At 44.3% G+C, this 17,210-nt stretch overlaps 1 protein-coding gene across 2 annotated transcripts in view; it reads right to left on the reverse strand.

Annotated features, from left to right (window-relative positions):
* Positions 1 to 4,221: 4,221 nt before the first annotated feature.
* The window catches only part of ANTXRL (ANTXR like), a 57,107-nt gene continuing 44,118 nt past the window's right edge, over positions 4,222 to 17,210 (reverse strand). Inside the window, exons 18-19 of one of the 2 annotated variants that reach the window (XR_014616357.1) lie at positions 4,631 to 9,275; positions 4,222 to 4,456 (exon numbers count right to left, since the gene is read on the reverse strand). Coding sequence is in view for 1 of the 2 variants with exons in the window: in XM_084210534.1 (XP_084066660.1) it covers positions 9,045 to 9,275 (231 nt within the window). In the remaining variant the exon portion in view is untranslated. Of the gene's footprint in view, positions 9,276 to 17,210 lie in introns of both variants that reach the window. The other variant, XM_084210534.1, reaches the window with a different exon arrangement.

Here is a 17,210-nt window from a genome sequence, read left to right on the forward strand (position 1 = left end):
AAAAAGTACAGGTGTTTGTACAAAATTAAACACAGTCCTGCTGTTTGAAATGACCCTGTGATGGAGGCAGACTCACACAGAGCAACCTAAGAGAAAAGCAAAAAAGAACAATTTGCTCACATCCCTAGATGTGTCCAAGTCCAGCTATCTGTAGCTAGGCAGCAACATACACTTCACTGCTTTCAGTCTCCCTGTTATTTATGTCAGAGCTGAGCAGCATACATGGCCTTTTGGCTGATTTTGGTTCCCTTCCCACTGCTGCAGAATCCCAGTGACCCCACTCAAGTCAGTGTGCTCGTGCCAGTCACAGGTAACACTGCAATGGGAACCCAGATCTCTCTTGGAGGATGTAGAAAAGGCGTCTTAAAATCTTGCCAAAGGAAAACAAAAGCAAAGAGACATGAGGTATTGCTTCCCTGTCCTGGGGCCATGGCTGCTGGGGCCAGCCCTGGCAGAGAGGATCATGCACTTTGCTTGGCTGCAAACACACTCACAGGCTAGTTTTACTCTTATTTCCTGCTGTCAAGTTTGGGCTGCTCCTGAGCTACCAAAAATACCGGAATGCCAAACATGAGTCATGTGCTTGGCCAGGACCAGGAGCCTCTCCAGCCTCTTTCCTCTGCCCCAGGGGTTGCTGCAAAGGTACCCAGAGAGGAAAGCCGGCAGCTGCTAAGTCTGAGAGCAGCCACCACAGCTACAGTTGCTGAAACTGCCTGGCCAGGAGGGCTGAGCTGCTGTTCCAACAGCCAGAGCTGGGCTCTGTCCTTGCAGGAAGGGAAACTGAGGCACCAATGGAGGGCAGAGAAACAGCCATAACTTGATTGGCCTGCACTAGCCTCACAGGAGGGAAGGAAAGCCCTCCACAAAAACAACTCTGCAGAGCTTGTGAGCCCCGAGTGCTCCATCAACCCCCCAGAGCCCCTGCTGGCAGCAGCCGGCTGCAGCTCTGACCCGTGGGGAGCAGACAAGCACCACCTCTGCATGGCTCAGGAAAAGGAGAACAGGATCCATCAGAGATGCAAAACCTCAGCCTCCAGACAGAACTTCCAGGAGATCACAGCAGAGTCACTTCCTGAGACCACCTGGAAGCATCCTGCCTTCTCTCCCAGGGTGATGCTGGGTCCAGCTGGCCTGGCTTAGAGGCAGGGCTGCTCCTTTGCTCCTGTGTATGGCCCAGTGGGAACTGAGCTATGCCACATTTTCATTTGTGAGTTACTTAAGCAATACAAATTATTAATATTGGAAAAAAGAGAGAGAGAGCTGGGAAATTCCAGAGCCTGCAGAGTTAGTTTCTCCCTGCCCACTTTTTTCAAGGCACAAGTAGTCCCTGGCCATACCTGCTAGCCTGGGAAGGGACAGACCCCACCAGGGTCTCTCTCGCTGTCCTGGCAGATAGGACACTGTCACTCCTGATGTCTCAGGTTCAGGCTGATTGCATTCCTGGAGCTGCAGTTTCCTGGTGAGCTATAGCAGAGCCAAGTCTGCCATTGTGATGATGGCTTTCAAGGGTTTTTAACTACCTTCTGAAGGCATTGGCTGCTGAGGACATTGCAGCATTTCCCAGTTGGAAACAACAGCCTCACTGATGTGTTGAAATCCCTTTATCACTGATGATCCAAACATACCTTACAGAGGTGCACCAGAAATCCAGGAAAAAAAACCCCAAAACAAAAATAACAACAACTAAAAAAGCTGAACTAGGACCAACCTCTACCCCTAGGCACATTCACTGATAACTATGATATTCTTGATGCAAAAGGAAAGAGAGGCGCAAAGCAGGAACAGTAGTGTTTTTGAAGAGATTGAGCTGCCACATATGCTTGCCATATTTTTCCTTTGGTTTTGATTGGCCAAGTGTGATATCTTTGGTGATGAAGGGGAATCTTGAGACTTGTATCCACCTCAAAACATCTTTCTATGTACTGAAAAAAATAGAGATTAGAAAACAGTGCGTGAGGCATGACCAGTAGGGCAAGAGTTTCTGTATTTGGTACCCTGTGGCAAACACAGGGGTGTTTATTGCCTGCCTATGGCTTGGCAGCTGTGTTCCTGTGTTCACTGGGAAAACCCACACTCTCAATCTTTTCCCTCTGCCATTAGACACTCTAAGTGTGAGGTGTTCTGGCTCACAGGACCCGGCTGGTTCTGCAGGGCTCCTATTTCTACCCTGAAGAACCAGACAGTCTGAGCTCCAGAATGGTGGCCCAGAGGCTCAGCAAGATGCAGGACATCAGCATGGATGAAGGGCAAGGCAGCTGCTCCATGGCAGGGGTGGGCTGCTGTGAGGGGAGCTCACTTCAGTGAGTGACCTCTGGCTGAGACACAGATGGGCTTCTCTAAGGACCTTCAGTGAAGTACTGACCCGTGCAATCATGCCTTTCTGAAAGCTTAAAAGGAAACATTTCTCAATCTATGTCACAGGCAAAAGCTTTCAGCAGGAAAGCTTTCTTTTAGAGAATTTTTTCATATCATACATAACCTCACAGTCCCAGCTGCAGTCAGAAATCAGCGATGTTACCTGGCCAGGAAACTCCAGTGCAGCCTCCCGTGCAGGGAAAAGGAAGGTCCTCTCATGTGCAGGAGAAGGGGCAGTTTGTCACAGAAACAGATGAAACTTGAGATGAGTCCTATCCCAAAGGGCAAAGCACATTCACAGAGCAAAGACCAGACAACTTCCAGCATGGGCAACATGCTCTGCCTGTGGTTTCTCAAGGAATGAGAGGAGAGGGGAAAAGAGCATTTTTTCCATTCCTGGCTCAGGTTGCTGAAGCCAAAAAAATTCTTGTTGCTGATTTTTATAGAGACAGATAGGGCAGAGGTTGGTGTATGTGAACATATAAATGCCACTCCTGAGACTGTGAAGTACATTTGATGAAAGATTCTAAATCAGCACTAGAGGGTATTTATAGAATATTCTATAACCAAAGACCTGGATCTGCACATTCCCAGTCTCTGGGAAAGTTCAGGTCAAATCTGAATTTTGCTGTCTGAGGCACGTGTAAACCTAAGCAGCCACAGCTGCAGCCAGTGTAGGGTTTTGGTTAATGCAGAATAGAAGTGCCCAGAGCCTTGGCTGCAGGAGCACTTTTGTTTATCTGATCTCTTCCAAGAGCCCAAGCTTGCTTTTTGAGTAAGAAGCAGATGGAAGAACAAAACAGAGCGAGGGCCACAAAACCATACCGGGTGACTATTGTCTCGCCAGCTTGGGGTGCAGAGTGAGAGCAAGCCAGGCTTTTGTCAGAGCCCCTGCCTCCACGAGGGACCAGCCCAGCTCCAGGCTGAGCATTTCCATTCCCACCAGCAGCACAGCCCGTGGGAGCTGCCCAGAGGGCACCAGGCAGCCCCTGCCTGCTCTGCTGCAATGGCTCACACGGCTCCAAACCAGAGCCCCAAAACTGGGTGCCCACTGTTTTCTGCAGATGAGGCTCACACGTGCTCAGGGCGTTAGGTGTGCAAAGACCAGCTTCCTTCCCCTGCACCCAGGGCTGTGGCTGCCCTGCTGGGCACACTGAGTGCAGACCACAGCTCACCAGCTCTGCAGCAGCCTTGACTACCCACCCTTGCAGCCTGCTTGCCTTGGAGATGTCTGTGGCTTACCACTGCTGACTTTCCTGCCTGCCTTACGTCCGCCAGCCCTCTGCCCCCAGTCCCCAATGGGGCTGGAGCAGATACAGAGGAAACAATAGAAGCAGGGAGGGACTGAAAATCTGTGGTTCTGTCTGAAGCCTGGTGACTCCAGTGTTATCCTACAATGTAGGATTTCCCATGGAATTTCTCTTTGTTAAAGTCCTGAGCTCTGGCATTTTTTTCTTGCATGGATTTTACTTTATGTCTGTGTGTTCTATGACTCCTTTAAGACAGGAGCAATTATTTCAGGCTCTGCCCCATGTGTTAATAAATGTCTGAACCCTGAGCCCAGTTCAATTTACTCAGCATTTCTACCTGGTTTCAAAAAACAATGGCTTACCTTTGAATTAGACAAAGATCAAAATTCTCAGCCTAGAAACATGAAACTTAGGCACAGAACATACTCTTGTTTCTAATGAAGTTAGTAGCAAATCAAGGGTGGTAATTCTGACAGCCCAACTCCACATTCTTCTCCTGACCATTAGGTGGCTGAGCTGATTTGAAAGAAGATACAGAGAAGCTTATCACCTCTGAAAATGACCCTGCAATGAAACTCTTTATAGTGTTTAACCAGTAAGCACTTTTATTGTTGATTCTGAAGCCATTAAGACTACATTACGTTGGATTATAAGATTTTGGCTACATCTTCCACATTTGCATGCAGGCATTACATTTGCAAGGTTTTCTCAGAAAAACAGAGCACGTGCCTAAAATGCATGAAGTTACATGATTATAACATGGAAGCAGCATGTCAGTTACAGAAATTTGTACCACGTGTACCAGTAACAAACCCACACCCCCATGTAAAGCTTCTTTATCCCTCAAAAATCTTACTGCTTCCTCTGTCCCTCATCTCCATGCCCCAGCTGTGGATCAGCCCACATCCCCACTGTTTCTGAAAACACTACGTCTTTCTAAACAAACAAAAAATTTAAAAATTGAGTACAGTATATTTCCACCCATAAAAATTAAAACATTTCCTAAAACATTTCTCCCTCACAACCTTTCTCCTCATCTCCCAAATAAAAAAAAAATCTATCGTAATCTACACATTTGTTCAAGCACTGTTATTTGCTAGGAATCTCTACTGCATTATTCAAAGGTATATCAGTAACAAACTTCTAAAAAAACTAGGATGATCCGAAAATTCCCCTTGCCCCAGAATTACAGAGAACTGAAAATGCTATACTGCATTATCACACTTGTATGCATGGATCCTGAGCCACCTCTATTTATTCACCTTGAGCCCCTTTTAATAAATAACTGTCCAGCAGTAACATCCAGAAGTGTGCTGTCTCCTCCAAATTAAACTCTATATTTACAGAAGTAGGGCTGTTTTCTCAGTGAAATGTTTCTTTAAAAAAACCCAAAAAAACAAACCACAAAAAAACCCAAAGTAACAACAACAAAAACGGCAAATGATTAAAGAGAGAAAGCTGATCGTGTGGTCTGAAGACCAACAGGACTAAAAAGCATTAGGAGCACCAGGTGCACATGCATTTGAACTGGTACAGTTCATGAAATAATGTCATTCATTGTTAGGCTTGCTCTTTCACATGAGAAGCTGATTCTTTTCCTTTTTTTCTTTTTCTCTTTAGGACCGTCTGCTCTGCAGGCTACTCCCACAGATGGCAACACATGCACTGAGCTTGAAAAATGGCCACAAAAATGCTTTGATCAATGTGGTTCTCTATCAGGTTTAAACACACTGAATTTCCCTCCCACTGCTTTGCACCTTGTGTCATTTCACATCTGTACTGAGTGTGAGACCAAGGTCTCCTGAACCCACACTTTCCTCTAAGATTTGGGGAAGCATTAGATATTCACTTCTTGCAAGTGTCAAATGGTGCTATACACTGGAAAATACATGGGAATCATTCCCACATGAGAACATTTCTTAGCAGTGCAACTACTGTAATCACAACTGGCACATACGAGAATGCCAAAACAAACATTGAAACAACAGGCCCATTTGAGGGATTTCGTCCCTTCCTTTATTTTCAGACATTTCTCAGCTGATGGACACCAATATTACTGCCTTGATTTCAGTTGTTCTATTTTGATTTATACCAGGTAAGGATCAAGCTCAGCAGACGATAAAATAGCAACTACTTTCTCCTACTGTGCTCTTACAGTGCCTGAGATCACTGCAAATGGGTACACTCCTGTACAACCAAAAGGCCTTTCTGTAGCCAGTGCAGCAGATTCACTGCTCCCACCTCTGCTAAGAAAATTCAGTTTAAGGCAGAAGAATTTACTTTCCCTTCCTGCTTTGCCAGCAAACTAAATCTGCAGTGCTCCTGTCACAGAGGCTGCAGCCAAAACTTGAGTTACACACCAAATGCTTAATTTTTTTACAGTGAGAATGCAGGAAACTCTATTTATACCAAATCTTATTCTCAAATCTATGGTGGTTCCTGCTTTATCATACATGAATCCATTCACCTGGGATTTGGCAAAGCCTAAGCTGTTCCTATTCCTGCTGCACTTGCAAGTTGTGCAGAATTGCTAGCATGTGTTATCTTTGCAGGACTGTCCATCCCAGCAAAGACCAATATTCTCCTCAACTGCAAACAACAGTCATGTTGGATGTGTGACTGTGAGAAGCCTGCCTAAGCCAACTGCTCCACTGTCACTGCTAGGGAGTCAAATTCCACCAACAAGGGAAAATTGCCAACTTTACTCACCTCTCCCAAGATCTCTGCAGGTACAAGACAAGACAAAATCTGGCTCCCAGGCTTTTTCATTAGCAGAAGTTAACTCTTGACCCACCAAGTCACTGCCTCAACCTCACTGCTGCCTGCTGATAAGGCACTTGGCATCCACAGAGCAGTGGTCTGTTGCAGCCCCACTAGAAACTAAAGCTCTAATACCCTGTGTTGACCTGGCATGGGTATCAGTTTTATTGTCCTCTGCCATTTCAATTCCTAGTTAGCATTTGCTGACTAATTATTCCCACACAACCAACGTGAGCAGCTGTTAGGTTCACTGTACATACACATTACAAATGGTCTCAGACCCAGCAAGGTTAGGTCAGGGTTTCCATATTACCAGTATAATGCCCATCACTGATCTCTGCTTGTGAAGCACGTCCCCCACCCTTCCTCCTGCCCTCTCACTGCAGTCATCCAGTTCCTTTCACTGGGGTAAAAACAGAGTTCCACCAGAACTGCAGTGGAAAACAGGACTTGTTTTTAGTGTCACCTTTCAGCTGAATGAAACAGAGATAGGTGATGACTCTGTGTTACACTGGCTGCAAAAGGCCTTTCTATTCATAGGAGTACAACTCTCAAGCAATTTTTGTAAAGCAAGAGAAACCAAACAAAACCCTGCACAGTTCCCACACACAAGCACAGGCACTCACACACACACACATGCTCTTCTTTCCTCTCCAAACAGAAATCCATTCTCATGAACCAAATTATGCAGACCCTATTCAAGTGTCTAAAAAGAATGAGGATAGGGTTGAGTGCATCCCAATTCTCCTTTCTGATCACAATGAAGTCACAGGTCAGCAAAGCACTTGGGCATAAGGAAGTTTCTCTTGACCTGCAGGATATTTTAACACATGCAGAAGTGCTTTGCTGGCTCCAGCCTCAGCTCCAAGGCCAGCTGGCCCTCACGACCATGATTCCACTACCTGCACCAATATACATGAGGTAAGAGCTAAGCTCAAGAGAGCAGAGCAGTGCAAGAGGAGAAGAGGCTCTGTGGTTCTTCTGAGTCATGTTTGACAGCCTCAGCTGCATACACACGGCATGTCACAGTGATCAGCATAGACTGATGAGAGCTTGGTGGTGTTCTGCAAGTGGGCCTTCCACTGGAAGCATTTAGCTTGATTTCTTTTTGTGCCAGTACAGCTTTATATGCCTGCAACAACTGCATGAAAAGGTCTTAAATCTGGAGCAACTGCACGACACAGTTAGTGTTTTATCTTAAGATTTATGTGCCAATAACTGCTGTGATGTGTTACACACCCACACACAGATGGAGAAACAGGTATATGCTGTGTCATAATGCAACATATCATTATTTCTACAACTACCCTAAAAACACAGCCAGTGTTTTAAAGCAGACCAGCATAGGTTCCCTCTCCAATACAATAGGTAGTGGTGGAGAAAAAGCAAGCTCAGGTGTTACTTTGATTCACTAGGGAATGCTCTGGGCACAACCCACTCAGGTATTGCTCAGTGACACTAATAATGGGCTGGCCCGCAGTCCCGCGTCACAAATTCCCACCTCTGCGTGGGTGCTCACATCCCCTTCTGGTGACACCCAGAACTGAGGGCATGGCAGAGCAGCCACGCATGTAAAACAGCCACAAAAGCTCATTCTCACTCCTCACACCATGCCTCTCAGCCACAGGTAGACTGCAGGGTTACATACTAGTGGGATCTGAACTGTCTAAAGAAAGAGCTGCTCAAAGAGGAATTTATGTTTTAATCACAAAAGAATCGAATTCTTCTTGGCAGTAAGATCAAAAGAAAATTTATCCAATCAAATAGCAATAGAATCAGTCCCTCAATGCTGCTGATATAAATAACACCTTCTCTTTGCTTACAACAGCATCTACGCTCAAATTCCATGTATGTTTGCTTCCTTTTGGACTACTCTTTCTGAAAATGAAAACTAAACAGCAAGCCAAAATATTTTTCTCAAAATTCCTCTGAACTTTGGACAAATATGGACTCAAGTCTTGTGAAAAATCTGGACTTCTAGATAGAGTAAGTCACCCTCAGTGGTTATCCTGTGCAACCATGTCTAAACATATGCAGAGAACTGATTTTTCCAGGGGAAAAAATATATCCCTCCTCTACGATAGATTATTGAGCTAGATTATTGGCACATAGTCTTATGTTACCTCATTACTGTTATAGGCCTCTTAAAACTTCCATGGAAATCCCACCTGCAGAACCAAAGGCAGAAAGTTATCTTTGCAATTGTTGATCCATATTAACATCTGGATGCAGTACTGTTGGGAAAAAAAAGCAAATTCCTCAATGAACTATGTTGAACCAACTTGTAGGCGGCAGCTATCAAAGCCACTGATGCACGAGTACCAGCTAAAGTTATTAATGAATGATCTGACACACCAAGCCAGACGACTGTCCTATCTAAATAGATCTCCAAAAGTATACACACAAAAGCTGCTACTGTATCTAGATGATCATTTTGGTTTGTTTCTATACCCCATAGCTCTGAATCTTTCCACTGAATGTTTACTCAGCACGTGTGGCATAAATATATTCATACACTAAAATTGACACTTGGCAATATTTTTTTTTCCCTTTTTCTTTTTTTTTTTTCTTTTTGCTGACCAGCAACAAATTCTGATATCTTTAACTGTAAACCAATACTCAATAAATATGCTGTGTTCAGCAAAGAGACGTGTTGTGTCGATCAGGTTTTGCTGCACTCTAAGCCATGGGCTGCGGGGGTGGGCGTGAAGGAGGAGGTCCAGGAGGGGCTCGGGATGGAGGTGGCCCTGGAGGAGGCTGCCTGGAGGGAGGCTGCAGAGACACAGGAGAGGAAGGGTTCCTTGGAGCATTGTTGAGGGGAGCGGCGTCGCGCAACGGCAGCTTCGGAGGCGGGCTGTAAGGGGCAGAGGTCCCATCCGATTTCACACGGGTGAAGTTTATGCATCTTCCCTAGAGGTGAAGGAAAATTTGTTATTAAAAAGCGGGTATTTGTCTCATCAGTAGCTAGCCAAAGGTACTATAAGTAGAGAGGTCAGGCTACATTTCATTCAGTATCATTGACTGGGTCCTAGAAATTACATTCAAACCATTACACCTCGTACTTTCCTTGATTTTCAGAGTTACTGCCTGTAGAGAATAACCAAGGACTGGCTTACACCAAAAGGGACCACATTGGGACTGTGCTCACCTGTGCTCTCTGCTGTGCTACTGGAGCAGAACATGCCTAAAGCAACAGCTTCACCCCAGTCATGCCTGCCTTGGTGGGATCCCTGACTGCAATGCTGTGCTTGGAAAAAACTCATACAGGATTATACCAGAGCAATAACATCAGCAAAGACAATCCACAGCTCTCATTTTCAAAGTGATCCTAGCCCGGCTGATGTCTGTGCTTTGAACAGTCCACTGGGATAGTACACGTGTCTCCTGTGCTCCAGTGTAGATGTGGCTCCCCTCAGAAACACCAACAAGGTGTGGGACTTGCACAGAGGGCTCTCCAATGAGTGTGCTTTCAGGATGGATGTGGTATGCAGACAGGCAGGACCTGATGGGAGCACTGTGTGTGGAAATTTTAAAACAGGAGTAGCTTGGATTTGAAAAAAAAGCACTGGGGATGTACTAGTCAGCTGGGGGCTAAATGCAAATATATCAGGGTTTCCTTCAGCCAAATAAAACTTTGCATAGGTTCCCACTAACCAAGTTCCAGAGAGAGAGAGAGAGACCCCAAAGAGCACCTAGCCTCCCCTATGGGAAGCAGCCAGAGGCTCCTAGGCAATGCAAAAGCTACATGGCAACCTCAGTGAGCCACCTCAGACAAGCTGCACACTGGAATCAACAAACTAAATTCAGCTCAAGGTAATGACAACATCCTCTGAGCAAATTCAGGGGAAGGACTCCAAATATAGAAAACTTATCTCAAAGCAGCTGTAGATCATGACCCTCCCCAGCTACCAATGGCTGTGGCAGCAGGAATACCAAACCCACATCAGTCACAGATTCTCTTGGCTCAGTGCTGCCTGGCACAAGAAAACTCTGAAGGTGTTTGGAGAATGAGCTGAGTTTCTGTGGCAAACTCACAAATCACAATTTCCTCAGGAAACGAGGCAAAAGCCATCAGAGCAGAACCTCAGCTGTTTTGTTGAGTGACTTCCAACGCCTGCACCTTTTTTCATGAAAACTCTTTCTTTAGAGAGAGGAGAATCACTTAAGTCTGTGGCTTCTCTGAAGAAAGACAAGCAGCGTTTCAAAAGAAGCTTGTGTAAGCTCCAGAGCTCAGAAAATGATTTTACAAATGTATTAAACCCAAAGGGTACCACCCTACCACTTACTTGGACTGAATGGCCCTGGGCCTGCAGAGCTCAGCTGCAGACATGAGCTGTTTGAATGGGGATAAGACACTCAGTAGTGCTCTGTCCCAGCTTTCACCATCACAATTCACCACTACATTAAACAACAGTGTCAATGAGTAGGACAAAATTTTCTTCCTAAAAATCCAGGCTTGCTATGCCAGACTTTGGTTATGAACCAGGTTCATGGCAATACTGTACTGGGGCCAGAGCCTTTGCACGGAGGCAAAAGGCAAAAGCCAAGGTCTTGGTTACTGCTGCAAAGATAAACCATCAGATCAAAAAAGCCAAGTCAATGCTTTGCTCTACTCCATCACAGAACTCAAGTCCTCACCAGCATGGCAGCAAGCAGCCATCCTTGCCAGGTATTTGTCTTCTGCTGTGCTCCACTGTATCCAGAGCCCACTTGGAAATTCAGCAGTATTTACTGACATGCAATGAATGTTACAGATATATTTAACAGCTGTACATCAAATTCATTTTAGAAAACTCAGCCTTCATATTTATAAAGCTATGAATTTAGAGCAGCTAAATAATGACTCAGGGTGAAAGAGAAAAAAAAAAAAAAAGAAAAAAGGTTAGAGGTGCTCAGATGAGATGCACCATATGGGCAGGGAAAAATTTAGGACAGAACCATCTCCCTCATAGTAAATGCAAAGCTGCAAACCCAACACCAGTGCTTTTGCCTACAAGCCTTTCCTGCCCCTCTGTTGTGTCTCTCTCACAAACATCACTTCCAAATATATTCATAGTCTATAATCAAAGGGGATCCCATAAATCTGTTTGCATTACTTTCACTTCAGTTAAAGTGATAGGCGCCGTCAAAGTGCTGCCAGTTTCTGCCACACTCACTGATTTGTCAGACAGATGGGTAATTTAAAGGCCATGTGCTGCATTGTGTCATGAAAAATACGGTTGGGTTGGGAGAGTCTGACAGACAGAGGCTTGGGTGATCGATGTATGTATTGTGACACTTCCTCACAAAAGATTATCAGCGCTAGCCTACAATCTCATATATCAAAGACTTCTGGTGAATACTGGAGCAAATCCTCCTGAGCACTTCAAGCAGCCATTGATAAAATGGGGCCAAACTCTAAGCAGGATTAACAGCTAAAAAGGGAAAGGGAAGAGCAAATGATAATAAGTCATGAGTGATATGGACTTATCAAGTGTATTTTGTCAAAGGATTTCTAGGTTGAAGAACTGAGCCCTCCACACATCAGTGTCTCCTTATAACAGAGTGCCTCTGTTATTCCTACCTAACATGCACATCCCTCTGGGGTTAGTTTATTTTTAAAAAATCCACTATGTTTCTCAAATAAACATGCTAACCACAGGATTTTTAATATTCTCTGCTTGAAAGAATTAAGTAATTTCCTTTCCAAAGGCATATGAAGGCTTTTAAACCCTGTGAACACAGACAGAAATTAAGTATCCTGCACACTTATCTCTGCTCTTCCTGCACAGAGCATTAACAGGGATTAAGAAACCACCCCTTTAGTAGTGGCAATGGTGTATATTTTTCCAGAAGCGTGGAACACAGGAAGCGTTTCAGGAAGGTGTCGGAGGTGCAAGGTGCAGCAGTACCAGGACGATGTCGGGCACCCCAGCTGTGTAGCTGCCTTGTTGTGCTCCAGGGGCAGATGATGAGTGCGAGGCCAGCCCCGCGTTCGCCCATTCAGGCACCAACCGAAGGTCACAGCGCGCCATATGGAGCTACGCCCTGGCTGCAGCTCACAGCTGCACCCTCTTCCTAAGGCACCATTATTTTGCCTCCCCATATGTCCATCCACTTGTTAGGCTCTTGTTATGCTGCTTGCCAAATTGGCTTTTCAAAAAGTACAAATACTGAAGCAGTGGGATCTGCCCTCATCCCGACTCCAGCTTTTATCCCAGTGTAACAATCGCAATTCAGGCACTTTGTACTTCCAGGCAAAGTCTCCTCGACCACCTAGGATGTGTTATTGTGTGTGGGTTAAGGGGGGGAGGAAGGGAGGAGCCTCCTGAAAGCTGCTGCCTCATGCTGCTGGGCTATCTTCATCACAGTGCTCACTACATCATTCCCCAGCACTCATCTCCCCAAAATCTTTAGCTACTACTCAGCAAGTTTTCAACTGACAGAATCGAATGCAAAAAGAATCCAGGCAATTCAAAGAGTGCCATGGGGAAGGTCTGTTCACCCATGATACTAGCAGCACTTCAGCAATAAGAATTTTAAAAATCCAGGCCATCTGCCAGTAGCTGTCCCTTTTCTCTCTTCATTTTAATACATGCATTGGTGTTTAACAAAAATCAAACCCAGTTTCATCTCTGTGTCAGTATTCATGTATACAAAAGTATGCCTGTTTCTTATTTTTAGCTACATTAGTTGACCTAATAAAATACATCCTTCCTGTTATAAATTTTGCTTGATTTTCCATTCCCTCTTGGTTTGGCTTACGGAGTCCTAGTGCTGCAATTTGGATGGTGTGTATCTGACTGAAAGAGTTAGCTTCACTTAGTTTACTAAATTTTTTTGTCTTTGATCTTTTAAGAATATGATACTTGCATTTTAGAATAGAATAAAATAAGTTCTTTAAAGTTTCAACATGGCCGTTCAAAACACTAGACTACCAAATTAAAAATGAAGTTGCTCCCAATAAGGAAATATTAAATTATTAATTATTATTTTATAATTTTATTAAAACTATTAATTACTAAACTATTATTTATTATGAGTATTATTTAGGATGCTGAAATCCAAAACAAACATAATTTCCTCGGGCTCTCTCTCCAGTTTTGTCATCTATGTTTATCTGTGGGATGAATCTGCCAGCTTGCTATGGACCTGGTTCATTAGCCTGTAGCTTCACTTCCTAAATATCTCTCAATAGTTCAGTATAAAAATGTAGCTCTAAATGTCAAAAGAATAGATTCAGATTTTATGCTACTTACAAAACCACAAGAGGGAGCATATACAAAAAGTCATGATCACTTTAGCTAAGTGAAGGCTTTGATCCACAGACCCAAAAAACAATGAGATAAACACCCTTAAAGATCAGTGACTTTCGTAAAAATTGACTTTTGGCAAAATTAGGGACTACCCTGTCTTCTAATAAAGAACCAGAGTGTTCTAGCAGAAACACCTAAACAGAATATCCTAAACCAGCCAGAATGGGAAACTCATCCAGCAAAGCTATTTATCAGAGGTAGGTTATGGATACAGCACCTGTACAGTGAAAGAGATGAAGCAAGGTGGTACAGAGCTCCCAATATTTGAGTTCCCTGGGCAAGTGTCAGGATTAGCAGCTGGCTCCTCAGGAGCCAGGATCTATGAGCATCAGCCTTTGCCAAAAGCTTCCTCACACTGCACTGCTTCACGCTGACTGTGCACTCAACATGTCATGGCTCATTAAAACCTTCATGGGTTTCCTGGGAATTGCACTGATTGCCCTGCAGCAGACAGGCTAGAAATTAGTGAGCTGCTGAAACAGTTTGTCACGTAAAACCCAGGGCTGCCTGGTTTTCAGGCACATACAAGTTACTTTTACTAACTCCTGCTCTTCCATTTGGGACTCAGATATCGTTTTTGTGCTGAAAAATAAAGTATTGGAAGTGCCAGATATTCCCACATCACCAGTTAGGTGACTGACCACGCTTCCAGGTTAATAAATATGCAATTTATCATTATTTTCTAATTATATTATTAAATGGTTAAATTATAATCATCAAAATTAATTATATGGTGGTTATTTCATTAATCATTAACAATTATTTTATGAAATTGTCTTTAAATTTTATATGAAGCCACTTTAGGTTATCAGGGCTCAAATCAAAACATTAAATATCATCAAGTTAAAATATTTGTTTGCATGATAACCTGACTCTCACACATATATTCCAGTTTAATAAGTCCTCTCTTGTACAAAACAAATTTCTGGGAAGCTATTTGGCAGTTCAAGAGTGACACCTGTAATGATGGTAATCCAAAACTATGAAGAGGTAAGAGAAAATGGGATGAAGAGAAGAGAAGAGAAGAGAAGAGAAGAGAAGAGAAGAGAAGAGAAGAGAAGAGAAGAGAAGAGAAGAGAAGAGAAGAGAAGAGAAGAGAAGAGAAGAGAAGAGAAGAGAAGAGAAGAGAAGAGAAGAGAAGAGGGTTTTGAAAGTAAGGTCCAGTAAAGTGGCAGTGTCCAGCGATGCAAATGTAATTATTTCCTTTTGTGTTGCTTTTAAAAAGGAAAATAAGTTCAGCCCATTCTTTTCCCAGTGTATTACCTGGCCTCTTCCTAAGGAAGCTCCTATCACTTTTGCTCCCTCCCTTCTATGAGGAGTTATTGCAGGGGAGGGAAATCACTGCACTGTGGGCTGTGAATCACTCACTGCAACAGTGAGGACCCTGTAATGCCCCTAGGCACATCAGATAAACTCAAATAGAAAATGACACAATGAAAATGCAAATGCACAAGGAGGATCCTAGCAGCAGCAGCAAGCTCTGTTTACAGCACAGCATGAGCAAGGTGATGCTACCCAGAGGTGTAACCTGCTGGGCTCACCCACAGGCTGCTCATTGCAAAAGGAATTAGCCTGAGCTTTAAGATGTGGGAGGTAACCCAGCTTCAAACAGGATACATATCCTGACCCAGGAAAGGGCAGTGATATTTAAAAGCAGCTGAGGCACATGTGAATCCCTCACAAAGTCCACAAAAACCCTCCTATAAGTAAATAGCTGCTTTTTCTCCTTTTAGCAACCAAATAAACCACCCACAAACCCTGGCTCGCAGGAGCAGCACCACAGAGACACAGCACAGGAAGCTAATCCCTGCCTCCCAAACTCTGAGTCCCACACAATGAGATCCTGCAGGAGCCAGGAGCTGGACACATGGGGACAGGGACACACTACGCCAAGCAATTCCTCGGGCTGCTGACACGTTCAGGACAAAACCGATGGTCTTGGCTGAGGCATGGCTGACATTGCTGCCCAAAAAGCTCAGGCAAGATCCCTGAGCCCCTCTCATAGAGGCAAAGTGGGACCAGCCTTGTTTGTAAATAAGCTGGGAGAAAACAAATCCTTCAAAGTCCAGTGTGCTCTCAGGCACCCTGGCTGTGGGGACCAAATAGCTGAGAAAATTGAATTTATGGGGTGGGGAAGGGATGAGAGAGCACAGGAGCTCTTCCTTCGACACTACATGTGTGATAATCCCATCCAGGGATCCCCCAGGGACCAAGGTTGCCAGGACAAACTCACAGACAGACCCATGGCATGCATTGCACATAGCAGCAATTAAAGTCATCTTTCAGTTCACTTGCTGGCCCAAGGAAAAGTCAACAGCAACCAAAAGTCTTAATTTTTCAGGTAAAACAAGTATGTCAAAATAAGTTTAATTTAGGCTTGAAACATGTGTTGTTCATTTCAAATCATCTTTGAGTTTCACACAGAAATGGTGTTTCAAAACAAAAACTGAAAATACTGGAACTTTTTCAAGGGTATATTTTCAACATCAGCTAATTCCACCAACATGAAAAAACATTTACAGACCATCTAAAGGAACAGTTTGAAGTCAAAATAAAGACAGTAATAGGGAAAAATGGGTCCAATTCTACCAGGCAATTACAACAGGAGCTGTTTTGCAGTAAGACTAATAGCTGCACTATCCCAGGCTACTGCAATTTTTAAAATCAGGATACTGAGAGTGGAATACAATCAAGTACTGACAGTTCTCCCAGACACACATCTGCAGAGCCTGTTCCCCAGTTCACAGTCCCAGCTGTGAAACAAGGGATGGGGCTGCTGGGAGCAGTCTGTTCAGTTAGGTTGGAAACCAGAGCAGGAATACACTGAAGACAAGGGGACTACTTCCAATTTACCACTGCACAAAGCAGACAAGAATGAGGAATCTGAGGGAGGAATAGCTCAGCCAGGGAAATCAGACTTTTGAGCTAGGACCAGTACCCTTCAGCAAAATAAACTTTGCTGAACACAAACCTACCATCCAGCTCTCTCATGCCTGATAGCACTTTTTCAGCTTAGGCACACGAGGAAAAGAGACACAAAGAGCCCACCCCAGCATTGAAGACAGGGCTATTCAAACAATATGCATCACACTCCATTCAGCAGGAAATTGCATGCTGCTTCCAGCCCTGCCTCTGCAAGGAAATGCAGCAATGGGCTACAGACATCTCCTGAAAGAAGGGCCAGAGTCACAAGATATCTTGCAGGAATGCACAAAACATCACATGTCTTGGACCTTGCTGAGGCTGTGGCTGAGCTAATGCACACTGCAGATCCATAACAAAGCCTGTTGATTCTAAGCCCTAAAAAAGCAGAAGTGACAAAGGGAACAGAAGAGTAACACTGGACATAACAAAGGTCTGTCAGGTACACCTTACATTCAGCATGAATCTCAAAGTATGACCAGACCAAATCCCACCCAAACCTCAGAAAAATATCTTAACCTAAACCTGCACTCAGATGTGATTTACTGCCTTCCTCTCTCTGACAGCTTTTATGGATGAGGGTCCCAGAGCAGAGGAAGCGAGGAGAGCCACTGTCAGGTCATGTCAT

This window comes from Fringilla coelebs (genome assembly GCF_963513975.1).
Source record: "Fringilla coelebs genome assembly, chromosome: 8".
In the NCBI taxonomy this organism is placed as follows: Eukaryota; Metazoa; Chordata; class Aves; order Passeriformes; family Fringillidae; genus Fringilla; species Fringilla coelebs.